General features: G+C 46.8%; 5 protein-coding genes across 5 annotated transcripts; 4 read left to right on the forward strand and 1 right to left on the reverse strand.

The window, feature by feature from the left end:
* Positions 1-637: 637 nt before the first annotated feature.
* GGI43DRAFT_383914 (uncharacterized protein) lies at positions 638-1,671 on the reverse strand (the record flags this gene model as incomplete). Its single annotated transcript, XM_083203458.1, has 2 exons — positions 638-1,424; positions 1,484-1,671. The coding sequence occupies 2 exons, from the start codon at positions 1,669-1,671 to the stop codon at positions 638-640; spliced, it is 975 nt and encodes a 324-aa protein (XP_083060539.1).
* A 772-nt stretch (positions 1,672-2,443) lies between these two features.
* On the forward strand, positions 2,444-4,093 carry GGI43DRAFT_427510 (uncharacterized protein; the record flags this gene model as incomplete). The annotated part of the gene is made up of 2 exons (XM_083208813.1): positions 2,444-2,469; positions 2,686-4,093. 2 exons carry the CDS (start codon positions 2,444-2,446, stop codon positions 4,091-4,093), a joined length of 1,434 nt encoding a protein of 477 aa, XP_083060540.1.
* Positions 4,094-5,507: 1,414 nt separating this feature from the next.
* Positions 5,508-6,128, forward strand: GGI43DRAFT_383916 (uncharacterized protein; the record flags this gene model as incomplete). Its single annotated transcript, XM_083203459.1, has 1 exon — positions 5,508-6,128. The coding sequence occupies one exon, from the start codon at positions 5,508-5,510 to the stop codon at positions 6,126-6,128; it is 621 nt and encodes a 206-aa protein (XP_083060541.1).
* Positions 6,129-8,960: 2,832 nt separating this feature from the next.
* On the forward strand, positions 8,961-12,274 carry GGI43DRAFT_422952 (Retinoic acid induced 16-like protein-domain-containing protein; the record flags this gene model as incomplete). Its single annotated transcript, XM_083208170.1, has 4 exons — positions 8,961-8,969; positions 9,061-9,168; positions 9,277-10,214; positions 10,279-12,274. The coding sequence occupies 4 exons, from the start codon at positions 8,961-8,963 to the stop codon at positions 12,272-12,274; spliced, it is 3,051 nt and encodes a 1,016-aa protein (XP_083060542.1).
* A 3,098-nt stretch (positions 12,275-15,372) lies between these two features.
* On the forward strand, positions 15,373-17,174 carry GGI43DRAFT_49313 (glycosyltransferase family 32 protein). Its single transcript, XM_083209902.1, has 2 exons — positions 15,373-16,214; positions 16,280-17,174. The coding sequence occupies exons 1-2, from the start codon at positions 15,838-15,840 to the stop codon at positions 16,962-16,964; spliced, it is 1,062 nt and encodes a 353-aa protein (XP_083060543.1). The 5' UTR covers positions 15,373-15,837; the 3' UTR covers positions 16,965-17,174.
* Positions 17,175-19,192: the final 2,018 nt, after the last annotated feature.

Below are 19,192 nucleotides of genomic sequence, written 5' to 3' on the forward strand. Positions count from 1 at the left end.
TACTCCGTCCTGCGCCCCGCCGCCCCTCCCGGGGCCCCCCCCCCCCCCCCCCCGCCCCGCCCCGCCCCCCCCCCCCCCCCCCCCCCCCCCCCCCCCCCCCCCCCCTGATGCTTGAGATTGCAGCTGGCGTCAACTCAAATGGGAATGGACTCATACTTGAAGTAGTCTAGAGCATCTAATTATATCTATACTTGCTGGCTGCATTCAAATAGCTTGGCTGGCTATTACCAAGGTGTTTTTTATACCATCCAGTACCTTCGTCAATGCAGCTTGTGATAATATTGATAACATTGCCAGAGGCACTTTACTTCGCTGGGGCTTCAATTGAAGCGGCAGACAGCACTGGCATAGTTTAGTGGCACAAGCACTTGAAGTAATGGTATCATCATCTTTGTTAACCTCTTTTCATTTGCGCTCACTGTGTTGGGTGGGTCTTCCAGAGACAGGACACGCGATATAAGCATTGTATTGTGCGAGACAAAAATTTGACACTAGGTCACTCAAAGATGAGCTTAGAACTTCTTGTAAGGCTCAGATGGGTGTTGACAGTAATATATTATATGATCCATACATGTATGTAAGAGATTTGTTGATGTCAGGCCTGAAGTCAGCCAAATTACCTTCGACCAGGTCTTCATCAAACCAAGTTGACGTCTGTCTCGGCAGAAGATTTCTTCTGCTCATGCGAGTTACCCGCTGATTCCCCTTCGCCACTATCTGGCCCTCTCCACTTCCTCATCGCCTCAGAATCTCTTAGCTTCTGCAACTCATCTCCAAGCATATCAACGAGCTCATGGGGACGTTTCCCTGAGAAGTACATGTAGGTTGCCACTACAGCTGACACCAGGAGTCCAAAGCAGATAGCCGCGAATATCACAGACACGAGAACGTTGAAAACTCCCGCGAGAGATCCGAAGACATCGGCAATCAAGAGTGAAAATGGTGCGAGTGCCTGGATGATGATGGCACGGGCAGGATACGTGTAGGATGGCGATGAAGAATGCGGCCGTAATGGGACTGTGGCTCTAATTGTCGAGGTGTCGTTCCCCCACATCTTCAGAGATAAAAGCGCATCATCTCCGTGTCCTCGGTCATTAAATAATAAATCGAACTTCTGTACTTCTCCTGCTTCCTGTGCAGACCGCTGAATGATGAGCGGAACATTCGCATACTCTCGATGAATCTGCCAGAAGAGCAAGAGTGCATCTGCCTGTTGGAACCATGGCAAGTTCGCGCCATCTGTATCACCCACTCGCGCAGTCACGTTTACTTCCTCCTTGCGCCCGCTGTCCTCAGCCAGCGTATGGCGGAATATGTTTAGAGGTTGTTCCAGCCCTGAGACCGCAAGGGTGAGGTTGGAGATATCGAGATTGTAGTTAAGCGCAAAGCCCTGTCGGGAACCATCGATTACCTCTATGGAACTCCTGTAGAGATGGAAAGGTCAGTCTTTGGGTCTATACTCAATATGTTCACATGCCATTACCAGTATACTCGACGCAGTGTCTTGCCGTCGAGGAGGACTTTGGTTGCATAATCGGTGCCATTGTCATTGTCTGGTTCACCGGAAGGGAAGGGAAGAAACGCCCACAACAGGGCCAGGAGCAACCAAGCCCCGAAAATCGCCAAGGACAGGCGCCAGATAAAACGGCACAATTTCCAAGGGCCTATCATCGTGTATGAAAGGAGCATGCCATCCGTAGATGGTGACTTGAATGGGAATTTTATGAGGATACGAGGCCATGAAACATGCTAGTATTGAGGCTTAGTAATGTGTATGACGGCGAAAAAATGCACTAAGGGGAATAGTTGCGGTGCTATCATTACAAATATACAGAGCCGAAGTTGCGTATTTACAATATTTACAGTTTAAAGAGAGATAAGCGAGGGGGAATGAAATAAATGAAAAAGTGGGCGAGTGCGCAGCGTCTACAACTTGAATCTTCTGCTATTGTCGGCCTACTGCCTACTGTTCTGAAAGGTAGGCCTGAGCTACATTACGGCCCCACCAGACGTAAAGTTATCTGACAAAGAGGGACACCCATTTCGTCTTTAATAGTATCGACATCTAGGCTAGCATTTTATATTAAGAGAATTCTCATTGGATATTTTGTATAAGTCCAATTTACTTAACATTAGAAAGTACGTAGAGAAAGAAGGCGAGGCTGTTGAATTTTTGGATAGTTCCTACGTGGTTGACTTTGTGCGAGATTGGCGCAAGAAAATGGCCAGGAAGTGAAAGCAAGATGATGAACCTGGCGATAATGAAATTTTTCAGCTACAAAAATACAGCTAAGTGGCCTATCGCATGATATACCATAAAGAGAAAACAGTATGTAGAGTACATAGTGTAAAATAAGTATACGGCCAACAAGGGCAACTACAATACATCTAGTCAATGAGATGTAAAATATATTTATGAAATCGTGCAGAAATTCGCTTCAATATGTTCATCAACAATATGTACCAAAAGTGATAAAAAAGTCAGCCTGAAATGCGAGTCATCGATGCAGAAATTCACCAAGCTTTCATGTCACATTTAACTCACTACACACAGCCTCAGTTCTAGTTGGCCTCACTTTGATAGCTATAATCGGAGGCTGGGAACTAGAAATTTGCAATATGCTACCTTCATTTTTCTATCGAGTGCCTTGACTGCATCATACTCTTCTCTATCATCGCCACAAGGCCTCGGAACTTCAATTTTTGTCAAATTCGTCTACTTTCTCGATTGCCTATGATGGAGAGCGCTCTTTCTCAACAACCTGATGCTACGATGGAAGTTCCCCCGCCAGGCTATTTGGTAGCAGACTGCATAAACAAGGAAGAAGGAGACGGAGGCAGACCATTTGCTTGCCCTGAGATTGGCTGCGATGGGTTTACGTTTGACACCATCAACGAATGTCGTGCCCATGAAGACGACTGGCATAACCCGCCATATTCCTGCTCAGAGTGCAGTATGTGTTTTGCCGCCAGGCCAGCGCTCAAAAGACATTTTAACAGTACCGGACATTATAATTGGGTCTGCGAGGAAAAAGAGTGCACAATGAAGGGCGTCTTGTTTGCCAATAGATCTGAGTTTGTTGCTCATGTCTTGCACACTGGCGGCCATGAGCGTTTATTTCCGACAGAGGAGTTCGACAATCTTGTGTCTCCAACACGAATCAATTATGCCGAGGTTATATGCATAACCGGTGACGACACTATTTCTGAGTCTTCAGAGGAAGAGGTGTACCAGTGTCTCGAGCCATCGTGCCGTCGATATCAGCAATTTTTTCACTCTGAGAACGAATTCAGCAGACATGAAGAGTCTCACGCGCACGTCAACGCCATTAAGTATTCTGAGAATCTTCGAGAATTAGGAGAGTCTGTGGTGGATATTACGACAAAGCAAGAGGCGGCGAGAGAGTTTCGCTGTACCGCCGAAGGTTGTCCGTTTTTCGGAGAAAAGCTAAAGACAAGTCAAAGTTTTTACCGGCATATCACTACGCCGAAACACTTATATCCATTGCTCAGTTCTATATCCAATCCATCATCACCGACAACGGAAATTCGATACCAACTTCACCAGCTTAATCTTGCGTGCGACGAACCTGAGTGTCCCAGGTATGAGCACCGTTTTGCAAACTATGCGAACTTGATGAAGCATAATCAGTCTATTCCACATCTCAAGGCGGTCTCGTATGGTCAGATGAAGAGGGCCAATCTTAGATCTGAAAGCCAAGATGATATGGATATACAGATATCGGAGAAAACACAGCTCGCAGCTACAACATCAGTCCCTTCGACGCCGGTCAAATGGAGCTCCTACTCTTTTGCGTCGATTACTCCTGCTACGGAGACTTCTACACGCATTTCCTGGTTCCCAGAGGCAGTCACTCCTACTAAGCCTTCGATTCGGAACATTGCTCCACTGACGCCGCCGCCACCATCATTATCATCATGGAGAGAAGAAAGTTTGATGAAGAAGAATAGAGAGCTGGAAAGCGAGGTCCAGCAACTGAAAGGCAGAATTGAGCGACTGAGGTCTGCATACAAGGAGCAAATTAGCTCGCTTTTTCAAGCTTTAGGGGAGAAACAATCTCGATCACCCTGATATTGTAGGGGTTGGCACCTTTGCAAATACGAGGATCAATCTGGCAGGATGGATTTGTTGAATGAGCTGTTACCATTTGAGCGAACAATTGTGCTAGCTGACAGAAGGATGATATAAGCATTTCTGACTGGTGGATTTTATACACAGCAGCTCTGAATTAGGCCAAGAATGGCACTACGCAGCTGATGTATGTAGGTACGGAATTTGTTACCGAGCATAGATTTAGTATTTACGAGCAGAGCTTGATGAGTCTTGGCCTACGCCAGACTACGTGTTTTCCGCTAGCTAGATGATCAAGTGAGATAATATCAAATACAGGCCTCTTGTTATTTAATATCATAACAGGTGAATTTACTGAGACTCTAACAGAACTCCTGAGGCATCTAGCATTCACTGATGCGCCGGCTTTTCTTAACTTTTTACATACGGATAGTCAACATCCACTTTGTCCACTACATGCACCCGCTCAATTCACCGACTCGTACGAAATAGCTTCACGCAAACAGGCTCTCGCCAGAAGTATAAATGGTGAAATACCAAGAATAATTGCAACTGGCAGCAACTTTGCATTTCTACCAATCAAAATATCCTACAAGAAGTGAGGCGTATTACCACTCCAAGAACTAGCTACGCCCAATCCGGGAACTCGATCCAACGACAGCTGATGTTTCTGCGTTGGGAGCGCAGCCTCGCGCTGAATTATCCCGTCTACTATAGCCCTTCAACACTATCGATTATACAGTCAATCATCTCATCATTGCGTGTCATTGGTCGCTCCTAATATCCGGCACAGCTTCTCGGTAATACTTGACCATTTCCCATGAATCTGCTATGGAATATTCTAGCGGGGCCATTGAAACAGAACAAACTAACCCCTGTCAACGCCACCTTTTAGGTTCCCACCGTCAACAAACAGGCAATAGTGCTGGTCCGCCTCGTGTCTGCTCCCCATAGAGCAGGTAAGAAAAGGCTTATACGACTTGTTTTGTCGTTTCTTCCACCAATCACTACTGATTGCTTACATAACTGCTCACATCTCAACAATGACTATTCTGTATCCTCCAAGACGCTGTGCAAAAGAGAGACGGGTTTCCGGCACTATGCTGAGCCAAATGGCGCTAGCCTCGTCAGGGGTTAATTCTTGAGACCTTCCCAGCTTGTATAGCTCAAACGATGGTACCGGAAGGCGAGGCTTCGTATAGGTGGAATATTCCATCAGCTCCGCTGGCTCGCTGAAATTGGATCAAGGGCAGCTTACAAGTATGGCATACATGTTGACGTACGTGATGCTGGGTCAGGGTCGTTTTTGTATATAAGAAGACACGGATCGACGGTTGATCTTGTCCTATCTCTATCAATCTCACAGCCAGCTTCAAGTCTCCAATCCGTTGACCAACGCCACATCACCTTCAAAATGCTTTTCAAGAGTGTCCTCGCCGGTCTTTCGGCTGCCACCATGGCATATGCTGCCACTCCTGTCGAGAGCGGCAACTGGGTCCAAACCTCTCCCGGCGTCCAGGTGCAACAGTGCGAAGGTGGTGTCGTCAGCGGCAGCACTTTCAGCATTCCCTCAACCACCGACGGCAACTCCAGCGGCGCTGGCTGCTCCAACGGCCATCTGCGCGCTGAGAACCGCTACACCAACGACTACTCTAGCGGTGTTCACCAGTTCGCCGGTACCGTCCACATCAACTCCTTCGGCGGCGACCGCGTTGCTATCAAGCAGACCTTCAACGGCCCCACCGGCCCCTACTTCATCCTGGGCATCAAATCCAACGGCGATCTGTACAGCGTCGAGGGCGGTGCTACCATTGCTTCCGGCATTGCCACGGTTGGCTCCACCGTCACCATCAACACCGTCCACAACGCGGATATCCAAAGCTTCAGAGTCTATGTCAACGGCGCGATTGCTTACCGCGATGACGCTGCTCCCACCGGAACCTTCTATGACAAGATTGGTGCTTACACCACTGACAGCGGCAGTGGCCCTCTGAGCGTCACCTGGTCTGATGTTGAGTTCTGGACTCGCCAGTAAGCGACAGATTTATAGACGGTTGCTAGGGGAGAGATGCTCTTGAGAGCGAATTTTCATTGTATATTCTGTTGAAGAATCTGTACACGCACTTTGCAAGCTGGATGTATGTTTAGCTTCATGTGTTTATTCTGTATATAAATGACTTGACGGCTTAGAAGCTCATTATGAATTCATGTTCTAAATTATCTCACCTTCGTCATCTCCCCTCTCTTTCTCCCACTTATGCTGCTGTATATACTACTCGCAATGTAATTCTCCGGTTGGCAGGGTTCCTATGCAAGATGTCTGATTCCATCTAGGCCCGCCAACGTGCTTGTGGTTCAAAACCAACCAAATTCGTACGAGATGATGCGTTCAGCCGGCGACCCCGTACGTTACGCTGCATCTGAGCAGACACTGCTTAAAGGGGCTAGTTACATGAATCAAGTAGCTGAAACGGGTCATTTCTGGAGCGTGTATCACTAGTGCTCTCCTTCTTTAGATCGCGCCATTAATAGCTTACGATGAGATATCACTGCGTAAAGGGCCAGTGCTGCGAAACAGGGGAGCATATGCTGTTGTGTACTGATCTATCTTTCAAGGGATGCCTGACTGAGCATTTATAAGTTCTCTGAGAAGAAAGCCTTGGCTTCTGTGAAGATTTTCTGCTACCGACTTTCACTGACAGCCAGACCCAAATTTCCTGGCTCCACAGTAGCAAAGGCGCATTCCTCGCCAGGTGTTTTGTCAGGTAACGATCCGAAAAGGATGATATTATGCTAATAGTATCTTGACTCCGCCGATGCAATATTTCTAATGAGAAGAAATAAGTGGAAGCTGAGCAATCCATCACACCGCTATACGTTCATCATGGCTTTTGTTTGCTGACGGTCCTCATCTTCCGTGAATCTTTGCCGCACCGACCGCTTTCGAAAGTCCTTTTCCTCTCGTTTTCGCAGCAACTGGACGTAGGACTTGATGACTACAGCCAGGGATAATTGAGTAGCTTCTTGTGAACAATTTTGTGGTTGCCGATTATGCAAATGTTTCTTCTTGGGGGTTCACCTGGCCCCGTTAGCACATGCAGCTTGCAAAGCTACAACGGTGGTATATCGTCTGAATATTCACAGCAGACATAAATATTTGTGAATTTTAAGCTAATAATTGATACAGTTATTGTATTGTCAGAACTTAGTGGCAATGGTAACCAAAAACATACTTGAATGCGTACTCTTGTAAATTTTTGGGTTCTTTACAACTCAGCCTTATTGTCCAGCTCATTAAGCTAATCCTCTTAGCTTTATACACGATCCTCCAATAGCAATTCCGTTCGACAGTTGAATATTTTCAAGAAATAAGATCATTCTTTTGGAAGGGCGAGGCTGGGGTAGCCTGTATCTGACATACTTCTATAAGTTCAGCTTACAATAGTGACCCAAGAAGAGCAGTCCCTCCTCCATCTAATGATCAGCGGCGGAAAAAAATAAATTGCAGACAAATTAAGAAAGCGTGGAATAAGTTTAAAGACAGCGTAGAGGGTGAATATAGTGAATCAGACATGTTATAGAATACACTGGATAAATATATAGATGCACTTCAGATAATAACAGCGATGAAAATATATTTCAACTATAAAAAATTCATCTTATCCGTAGAGTCAGCTGCTTCAAGTTGTTTCACTCAATGGCACATAGATATCGTCCAGAATTCGACTGAGACTTTATTACAGATCTGGTGCTAAGAGTGTGTACTTTCGATACCATCTGTCAGTGCTGGTAATGCCACTATAAAGCAGTTATGGCACTGAATTATTATCCGGTATTTCATTTAAACCGTGCATGATATTTAGATTCTTACATCATGTAAATAGGCAGACGTAATTTAGCTGCCTACATGTATGCCAATTATAGTGTCCAAATTTGGTAAACAAGTTACATGCGATTCGGTGCCATGTCCCATTCATCACAGCTCGCAATATGACAATTTTCCACCAAGCATATCTCTTTTCCAGAGTATTTATGCAGGTGATATATTGTATTACTGATTATCCGCAATACCACAGTGCTTACATGTCTATGGCTTATTTATTTAGCAGCTCTTGCCGATGCATCTTGACCCACTAACGCCAGATTGACGGGTTATTCGATTACATAGTTTAGCTTTAGATGGAATGCATTGGTTAATTAATTGCCAAAAATGCCCTATAAAGCTTTCAATATTTTATGAACCGCGGAATTAATTACCCAGTGACTGGGGTATTTGTGCGTACTCTTGTATCTTGCATGATGTAGAGCATGCCCTACTTGTGTTTAAGCAGAAGCTCTATTTAGTAGATCTTGTGCAGCGGAGAGATCACGAAGAATATGTCAAGCTCATACATGTCTTGCCATATGACTGAATTTATTTTATTGAATTGTCCCAGTCGTAGCAGAATCATCATCGTTGCCTTGCTGCCCCCTCTCTACTGTTACTCTATCGTTGATGTACACGTATATAAACTGTAGTAAATTCTGCCGGGCTCTAAAAGACGGTCCGGTATTTAGCGCACGTGTGCACCTCTCCCAGGCCCCTCTGTCTGCCGGCAGAGTACAGTACAGGGTACTTCGGCTAGTGCTGCTAAAGCACGTAGATCAGAGGTCCGGGCTACCCCCACCGCTTTCACCGCCCAGGATTCGATTCGCTGGGCATCATCACCACAACGACGACCTTGTCCTGCCCTTGTCTCGTTCTGTGCTGGCATCGCCAAAAATCCACCACCAATCTCCCCGCAGCTTGTGATCGGACCCCCCCGCGCCTCAGAGGCTTCTGCCCTCATATTTTCGTCTGCCGGACAGAGATGACTCGGCCGTCGCCATGGATTTCGTGAGCAGCCCGTGATCAGGGGAGACCCCTAAAGCTGAGCTTGAGCGGATAAAACGAGATTGAAGTGTCTAACCCGTCTTTGCGTCTGCAGTGGTCGCGCTTGTTAAGCCCTCTCTCCTCCGGGAGCTCCCGTCAGGAACAGGCAAAGGATCCTGCCAAGCGTCTTCATCGCTTCGAGAAGGAGTATGCCGGATTGCTGGTGAGTTAGTTCTGTGTCTGCTGCGATGCTCAGGCCAACGGCACATGCATGTGTAACCACCACCCTTGCGCCCGCCATGCTAACGCGACCGTGTCCCCCCTCCTTTAGTCTATCTGGCGCAAATCTACCAACCTGTCCCAAGACATCGATGCCGCCGAAACGGTCGAGATTAGGCTCCAAGAGCTTACCAATATCCTCAGCGACGAAAGCCGTCGGCCGCTGCCGCACCCCTGTATCCAGTATGCCTCCATCAAGCAGATATACGTGCCCATCGGCAAGATTGCGACGTCGTCCTACAACGAATGGATCATAAAGGAGGCTGTCCTCTTCTTCGCGACCCTAATTGAGAGCGAAGAGGAGGCATTTGTTGAGAACCACACCTTCTCTGCCAGCCTCACAAACCTTTTGGTGCGCATTACTGGCGTCAACAGTGCTCGTCTTGGGCTGGATACCGAGGCACGAGTAGTGGAGTTGGCGTTCAACATCACCACCAAGATACGTTTGGACCCTGAGATCTTGCCTGCTTGGTTTAAGACGCAGCAGGATGTCAACCGCCCAAGCGACAGGGCTGCCAGTGTCCGGGATAAGTTCGCTGGCCGAACGAAGAGGGCCGATTTCCCCCTCTTTTATATCCTGATGGACTACATCCACCACGAAGGCAAGGTTGGTGACTTTGCGCGTACGGGGCTTCTATACATCATCGAGGCCGCTTCGAGCTCGGAATCGCTGGAGCAATGGATCGTCGAGAGTGACCTATCGACCCTCATGGCCACTGGGCTAGGAGCTCTATACAGTCAGCTAAGTCGAAAGCTCGTTATAGATCACCTGCCGAATAATCTGCCGCCCATCCTCGCTCTCTCCGACTACCAACACCCAACATCAAACTACGAAATTGTTAGCTCTTGCTCTGGCGAGTTCCAGTCCCATCTGGAGACCTTCTTGTCGCACCTCCTCTTTTGGCAGGATGTCTTGAACCATTGCAAATCTGTGGAGGTCAAGCAGACACTCCTTGAACATTTCCAGGTTATTTTCTTACAGCAGCTCTTGTAAGTCTCCATCATCAGTGTTTACATGGCATTTATGGGTATACTAACGTCAGCCAAACTCCAGATACCCATCATTGCTTGAGTCTTCCGATATAGACGGAGGCTCGTCCGTTGCAGTTTTGACCTATCTTCGTCGTATCATAGAATCTCTGGATCACCCTGACATGATTAACCTCATTCTTCACTACCTCCTGGCTTTGCCTGAAACTGTCCCCTCGAATGGCCCCCCTTCAGGAACTGCCATTAGCGCTGCTCGACAGCGAAAATCCTTGGATCTCGCTACAATGATGGCGGAGAAACCAGACACGACCGCTACGCCTCTGCTTTTCAATTTAGTCGATCTTATTCTGGCTTGTCTTCGATCGCGCAACCAGCAAACAATTTATGTCACTCTTCAGCTGGTATCAGCCATTGTGAAAAGGCACCATCGATACGCAGTCCTTACCCTCCTGCAGACTGACATGTTTCCCAACAACAATATCAACCGAACTGTGGGCGCCCACGAGCAAGAAATTGAATATTTGATGGCCCTGGCAGAGACTATTGGCGGCAGAGACGACTTTGATGAGACCTACGAGAGCATTTTGAAAGATACCATGGCTCGGCTTGAGAGTCACCCATGTTCTTTGAGACTGGTTGCCCCTAGATTGTCACAGCACAACCACAAGCTACCTACAATTCCAGACAGTCTTCCAGGCGCGCCCAAAGATGTCAGAGAGCACACGCTCCGCAGCGATGATCTTTTACTCAACTCTATACTCGATCTGATGGAAAATTTTTTCATGAACCCAGTAGAGACGAATTTGTCAGTCACTGACACCATAGTTGACATGGCAATATGCGGCTACATGAGCATTGAGGGTTGGCTTGCGCGAAATCCCAAGAGCTACACCTACGTCGGGGACGAGCAACAGCCAGAACCTGAAATTGAGGAGGAAACTAAATCACAGCAAGATGTTGGAGAGGGCGAAGAAGAGACGGAAACGGAAACGGGGACAGAGACACAGACAGAGAAGGGAGAAGCCGCCGAGACTGAAACTGGTGATAAGTCACTGGCTGACGAGCTTGGTTCGCAAGACGATGCTTCTTCGGATGGCGGCTTCTCGACATATTCAGACAATACGGAAGCAGAGAGATTGGAATCAATGGAAAAGTGCAGGCGCCGACCAAAATGGAATCAGCAATCTCTTCCTCGTATTCTTGTTGTGCTGAAGCGTCTCTGCGACCAGGTCGAGGCTTTCAAGCAGACGGTACCTCGATTTGACGAGCTTCTTCAACAACGACGAGAAGCTTTCCAGACCGCGAATGCCATTATGGATAACCCCCCGGCCCCAGCTCAGCCTCGCACGCCAGAACGGCCAAGTTCCACCCTGGATGAGGTTATCCGATCGGTGTCTCCGTCACGTCCAACTGGGGGGCTTGAGGGTTTTGCTCAGCGGCTGCTGTCAGAACTCTCAACTCCAAGCCGCTCCGTAACACCCAGGGGACGCAAGAATACGTCTGGTTCATCGACACCTGGTTTTAACGTATCGGATCTACTTTCCCCTAGCCCTTTCCCCAATACCTCCAAGCCGCTGCCTGACCCCACTAGGAATGCCCTCAATCGGAGCTTGTCGCCGACAAGTGCTCAGCGCGAAGCCAGCGGGAGGCGAGAAGGTCGGCAAGGCTCAGTAAACATTCAGCCAGCAGAATTTACAGCCATGGATCAAGGCATTTTAGCTCGGCTGGTAGCCTTGCCGGGCGAGCAAGTCAAGCTGATGCCTTTGGAGTCGGAGACTAAGCCCTTGCCTGATGCTCCTGACTCTTTGTTCTCTGGAGATGAACTGGCTAGTCTAGATGGAGACGAAAGCAGTGCGGACCGGAGCGAAGCTGCCACCGAGCCGACTGTGACGACGGAAACGACAGACAGCGCCGAACCAACAAGCCCGACGAGCGATGAACACATGGTTTCGGTATCGCATGTCATTACCAACGTACTGATATACCAATCATTCCTTTTGGAACTGGCTAGCTTGATGCAAGTCCGGGCCGGGTTGTTCAACGAGGTGCGCTTTGTTTGATTTGATGCGGAGTTGGAGGTGCTACCACTTGGCGAAGGATTTTATTTCCTGGAGAATGCAAGAACAAAATTATCTGCGGAAAGTTATTCGGGGCTGGATCTGGATGCGTTGTCCATTCTCCGCGGCGCCGGAGCCGGATGGATGGAGGGCGTCGCTGTAGTACGATCAAGGAATATTGCATATTGTATAAAGCTGCATAGTGCGAGAAGAGAACTGCATTGTTTAGAGAATAGCATGATGGAGGTGGGCAGTAGGAAATACTGTGCGTGAGAGAGAGTGTGTGTGTTTGTGTGGGTGTGGGTGTGGCTTGCTTTCTATCTGTTCCTCCAATTCCTGCTCGATCCTTCATACCCTGACCACATATTACCCTGGTCATTCGTGGATAGCAAGAAGAGGGCGGAGATGGCATTTCACCCGACGGGTTTATTACAGACGAGTTATAACATAACGTGTATGCGCCTTAGGGCATGTATGTATGTGTGTACGTAAAGAAAAGAATAGATGCCGCAAATTGACCTGGCCATGGAAAGGGCTTGAAGAACCTAAGTGAAGGAGGCGTGTTTGTATAATCTTTGTGCATGCTAATATGTATCAGTCAATAGTTCCAGCAATAGGGACAGTGAGGCCAATTACCGGAATATACCAAAGTTTACAAGCAAACAGATCTGATAGTTTACCTGTAGAAGTATGCATCCGATCATAGAGAGGCGAGCGGAGAAGATGGAGACAAAACAATGGATATTCCGGGTGAGGCCGAGGTACTCATAGTGAATCTCGTCAATAGCACATAGAGAAAAGACGGAGAGGACGAGGAAGTTGAGAGTACTTGTGTGAAAAAGTTCTAGACTGGCTTAACAAACGATTTACTTATAAAGCAGTCTTTCCGCAGTACTTTAAAGATCTTACTGCTTACAATATGACCAAGATGAGGCTCATAATTACTTTTTGAAAAAGGTGATGTCTTTGCGAAGAAGACATACGAAGTACTGTCAAGCAAATAGACTACACGAATTAGGTATCGTGCGGCTCTTTACGGCTGTTATACGCTTTCGATTTACACGTCTCCAATTTAGCCGGCTATATATTAGATACTTTCTTCATCCGTGGATTCTAGATCGTCTCTAGTTTACTTATGCTGGTTATTTTTAATCTACGTGCAGAACTTCATTTTAACGTAGAGAATAGCTCAAAAAGGACTTGTATTCACGGCATTAGCACAACTTGGAGATACAGAGAAAGGTAATCATGTTTGCAATTTAACACTCAATATCTGAGGAGTGCTTGGTATCACAAGGGGAGCTCGTAGCTAGCTTGAACGGCCCTGTGGGTGTTGAGCCACCACTGTTTTGAACACCGGGCATGAACAAGGTCCACCTAAATTACGGTGATTGCGGTTTATGATCGCAGCGAATAGTTCATCAGCAAGACTACGCTATCTTGATCTCCAGCAGGGGATAGCTCTCGGTTAGACCATCTTTATATAGAGAAGCTACAAGACGAGCAGTGCCGTTATAGTAGCGATACTACCAACTTCATCTCACAATGGACGACTCTTTCTAGAAGATGACATTTGACTAGTGCACGAATCACTCGTACGGGCAAGTATTGAAAAGGCTGTCGAATCACACATCGCCATGCTTACAAGGTCGAAGCTCTCGGGATCAGCCGCTGCACGGGCCTACATGAGATTAGCCGCTGTGGGTTCGCAAGGGAACAATGATTGTGAAGGATAGTGAGATGTGGCCCACAAGGATAGACGCTTCCTATAAGCGATATTTGCTGCCGTATGGGGAAGTATAGTGCGAGGCTGCTCATTTTAACACAGGCTTTGACTAGCCCACTCTGATTGATGATCTGATGCTACCAGGACTTTATAGCCAAGTTTTCCCTTAAAGATCAGAGAAGGAGAGAAAGAAAGTCGGTCACGGAGAGGGCGAGACAATGGCTGAGACAAGGCAGAAATTGAGACAAGACAAGATGAGACGAGGCCGTTCTAATGTAAGACATGACGGTAGACGGAGACAAACAAACGTCAAAGTTCGCATCTAGTAACACCACGAGCTGAGGCTAATGAGGATCAATCACATAAAGCAGCTTTTTCCACCAATGGAAGAGGGGAGAAGGGAAAGTAGAGAAGCGAGAGCGATATGCTTAGACCTGTCGCCTCATTTCCGTGTATGCAAGGGAGTTTCTCTTAGTCTGTGTTTATGGGGATCAGCAGCTATGGCAGTTTGATATCTGGTATATATTGATTCATTTCTGTGGATTGGGCTTACTTAATTGTATATGACCAAACTCATTTTGTATATGAAGCCGCCAGCTGGCTTCATCCCCTGGTGGCGTTGGTAGCGCACGCTGCTAAATTCGTGCATTTATTTGCTTTAATGCGATGTTGGGTCTGCTCTTTCGCCCAGTTAAATTGCGCCAAGTCTCTAGCTGTGTCACGCTCACAACTCAACTCTACAACTTCAACGTAGCAGAGCATATTAGACGATATTTCTTTTTACTTTGTTTCCTTGCTTTTACAACCTGGCTATTTTCCTCTGCACTCCGCAAAATCAGGCTCCAGTTCCCCTCTCTTCTGTACCTGAACCTAAAAAAACGAAGACGCCATAACCGTCCGCGGGGGTAAGTATCCATCTTTAGCCGGCAAAAACTGGCTCAGCCTTTACCAGCGAGGGCTAGCCTGTAACAAATCAGAACAAGAAAAAAAATTAATAGCTGCGAGCTGCTCCTTTGGACTGGAGCTTCTGGGCACGTCAGCTTATGGGTTGCCTCGGCCCAGCCAATCACCGCGCGCGGCTGTGCCTCGTTGATCGGATCCTCAGCGTTCTAGACGTGGCTGAAGGGCCCATTATGGCATATTAAACCGGCAGCGTCCCCACGCCAGGCGCTTGACACGAGAAAGGGAAGTAGCAGGGAAGAGAGTGAGAGAGAGAGGCAAAAGGGTCGCATGATGGACATCTAGAGGGGCTCTAGACTTCAATTTAGAGTTATGTTTTAGCCAATTTGGTCGCTGCGACCTGGAGAGGCGGGGACGGGGAAAAGCCATTTGTATAAGCCATTTACCACTCTGTCTTGGGTCTGTTGACTGCGTCTAATTTGCCTCTTTGTGCTGCTTCACATTGCCAAAATGCAATGGTTGAATTATGGCCAGCAGGCTAAGCAGGAAGCCGTCTTGGCGTCCAAGACCGCCAGCCTCGTGTCGATGCCGGGGAATCCTTTATAACACGAGCAGGATCCATCAGGTTGGCGCAGCGCTAACACGATGATTTAAGACAGCTTAATCTCATTTATTTCTGCCCTACTTTGTGACAAGCAGGGAAGAGTAACGTATCGCTGTTAGCTCCGTCGTTTCGCGTTTTTATTTGCCTCCCCCTGGCCCTTGTGAGCGCTTTTCCCTTGTGATCTTTTTTTCTTCTTGTGTTGTTTACTCTCTTCATTCACTCGTTTTTCTTGTTTTTTTTATTGGAGAGTTGTTTTTGTGTATCTAGAGCGACAGCAACAAAGTAAAAGAAGTAGAACGAAAAGGGAAGACCGAGAGAACATCTGTCTTGGAAAAGATGTATCTCAGCGAAAAGGCAGACTCGTTTTCGTCGCTGCGCCAGATCCTCCGCCATGTCTCCTCCCAGCGCCGATATCGACACTACGCCGCTGCGGGCATCGGCTTAATCCTGCTGTCCATGGTCTGGCTGAGCGGCAACCTGACCGGCAGCAACTCCAGCCAGAGATGGGTTGACGAGGTGACAAGCAGGCGTGTGTCGCTGTGGCCAACCAAGGTTACCGGCACAAATCACACCCATCTGGTGCCTCCGAGTATCTGGCAGATTGTGCTTCCCAAGACGCAGCCATATCCGGGAGACCCTGATCGTGTTCATGTGGACCCTAGACAGCTGGAACATGCGCCTTCTTGGATTACTACGAATCCCGGTTACCAGTAGTAAGCCACAGTCTCTGGTTCCCATGTAGTAAAAGATTCGCGATTGCTAACCCATCTTTCAACAGCACGCTTGTAGGCCACAAAGACGGCAATGAGTTCATCAAGACTCACTTTGGCCACAACTCCGAAATCGTCGAGATTTACCACAATCTCACCAACGTGGGCATGAAATCCGACATGCTGCGCTACCTTCTCCTCGATGCCTTTGGCGGCGTTTACACCGACACCGACACCCTCGCCATCAGACCCATCGACGTCTGGATCCCCGAAGAGTACCGCGATAAGGCACGCCTGGTGGTGGGCATCGAGTTTGATCGCCGCGATGGGGGTCCCTGGGCCGATATCCCCCACTGGCTCCAGTTCTGCCAGTGGACCATTGCTGCGGCCCCGGGACACCCGGTCTTTAAGAAGATGATTGAGCGCGTGATATACTCGGTCAAGGATCTGTCCATTATCCATGGCGTGCCGATCAGCCAGTTGAAATTGGGAAGTTTTGAGGTCATGAACTCCACAGGGCCAGCAGCCTGGACAGATGTTGTATTTGAGCAGCTGCAAGAGTACAATCCCATCTTGAACGACACGCAGGATCTCTCTTTTATGGAGGAGCCAACGCTTATTGGCGATATCCTGATTCTCCCGATTGACGGATTCGGCATGGGACAGGTGCACTCGGCCAGTACGAATGACGGATCCATCCCAAAGGGCGCTATGATGAAGCATCTATTCACTGGATCTTGGAGAGAAGAGTGATTTCGTTAAATTTTCTCTTTTTATTTTCTACCTTTTCCAAGTACATATGAGAGCGTTTTTTGTTATTTTGTCCATTTATGAGGGAGTATTTGGTACGATACACATATACCTGTACAATGCGGTTGACATTTACGATTTGTTTATGAGGCTTCTACCGGAGCATATGGTCTTTGGACGATTTAGGTATTTTCTTCATTCGTATATATATTAGGGACTCAATGCAGCTCTTTTTACTCTTCTTTTTAAAATGTGCTATTTTTGACTCACTTGGCAAAATTGACTCAAAGAGAACTGTCGTACAGTTATACCTCACCTTGCCGCTGTTACATGCATCAATGTATTAGGGTTATAGCTCAACGATTGCGGGACAAAACTAGCAAAGATCAGCAAGATTCCTTCTCCATGTGGTAATCGGACATGTTACCTTGCAAGATAGGCATACTTCCCGAAATTGGCTAAATAATCGTAGTTTAGCTCAAAATAAGCTTTTGTATGGGGTAAATTGCAATATCTGGGGTAGTATAATTGTACAGCGTCAGTCGACCTTTGCACATTTTAGCATCACAAACTTATGCCACACTAAATTAAGTGCAATGCAAGCCACCAATATATTACCATTTACGGCTACTTGACATTCATGTCATCAGTAGTACATTCTTCTTTTTCGTTTCTCTTTAGTTTCTATTTTTTTTTTTTTTTTTTTTTTTTTTTTTTGTGTGTGTGTGTGTGTATTTGCCGTCGAGTTATTTAGATTGGCGTACAAAACGGTTCGGCCATCGGAGTCAAGTAAATAAGTGTTATGTATTTGCTACCACCATGTTCTGGATGCGCGTCTCTTCCTTGAATAGAAGGAAAAGATTCAATAAATTTAGGAAAGAAATTACACTAGATACCATTGCAAAAGAAAGAAAAAAAAAAAAAAAAAATTGAAGGGTGCAAGTTGTGTCCAGGGTATGTTCTTCTCCAACTAATTCTAGTATCATCACTTTTGTGTACGAGAGTTCATCTATGGGAACCACTGATTCCACGGCTAAGAAACAATAAGAAAAATGAAAACCTTTATGTTTTTAATTCTGTTGAATTTTGCCTACATTTGGTGTCTAATTTATACGCTTTGGATGGTATTCATGGCGCGCACCTTGTACATAAACATGGTGTGAGAGTAGTAGGGTATCTATACTGCTCTTCGCGGAAATTTAGTATATAAAATACATCTAATCATAATTCTGTTTCTCACCAACCTATATATGCGGGCCATACGACAAACATTTCGACAATATCATGTGTATAATGGTATATGGAATGAGACTAGGCCCCTTCCTCTTTTGTTGTCCCGATTGAGAGAAGCAGATAAGCATAATTCCATACGCATCTCTTTTCAAGATGCCTATTTGGGATCTTCTGGTATTCTAAACGTAGGTTGGGCTGCTTATATGGGCATAGCCAAATCCAGACACCCTCGGTCAACTACCGACCGTCAGAAATAGAACGAGTCCTAAACTTGACCACGCTGAATGTCTGTGATGAGAAATAAATCCAACGCCTCAAGATATATAGGCAACACCACAAATGGCTAATCATAACCAAAATCCTCCCGCCAAGGAGCTATTTCTACACGGACAGCTCGGTATGTCACCGACCTCCCAGCTCAAGTCCAAGATAGGCTATACACACTCCATTTGGCGAAACATTACTGCTCAAACGGTACGACCCACTCTGCATAAAAGATTGGGCCTTATTACCGCTCCAATGGTGTTGCAGAATTCTATGCAAGGATATCCGGAGGAGCACCAGACCGAATATGGACTTCACGTTTATGCGAGAGAGAGACATGCTCGACGCCATACATGTAGAAAATCACCTTGACTATGAAAAATCTTGGAAGACATGATGGATTTTAGAATTTTGGGGAAGCCGTATGGAATGAGATGAGAAACAAAAAGTCTTTTTAGCCTGCTACCGTTGACTTCAATCTTTTCTACTTCCTCATGCCTGGAACGGCATAGATTTACATTGTCCAGCTGATGATACATGATGTTCTACTTACTGTACGCCTGGCAAACACAGCAGCAAAGTACATGTAAGCTGGCCAAAAGAATTCTAAATCAGTAGATTGTCATCTTTGTACTTGAGACACTGTACCTTTGAAGTCATGAATGTCGCCAATGAAAAATTCGAATATTGAAGCTCTTATAAGATACATCGCCTGTCAACGATCTGTAAAGATG

Source organism: Trichoderma evansii (genome assembly GCF_050947405.1).
Source record: "Trichoderma evansii strain SZMC 28006 chromosome Unknown GGI43scaffold_10, whole genome shotgun sequence".
Taxonomy (NCBI): domain Eukaryota; kingdom Fungi; phylum Ascomycota; class Sordariomycetes; order Hypocreales; family Hypocreaceae; genus Trichoderma; species Trichoderma evansii.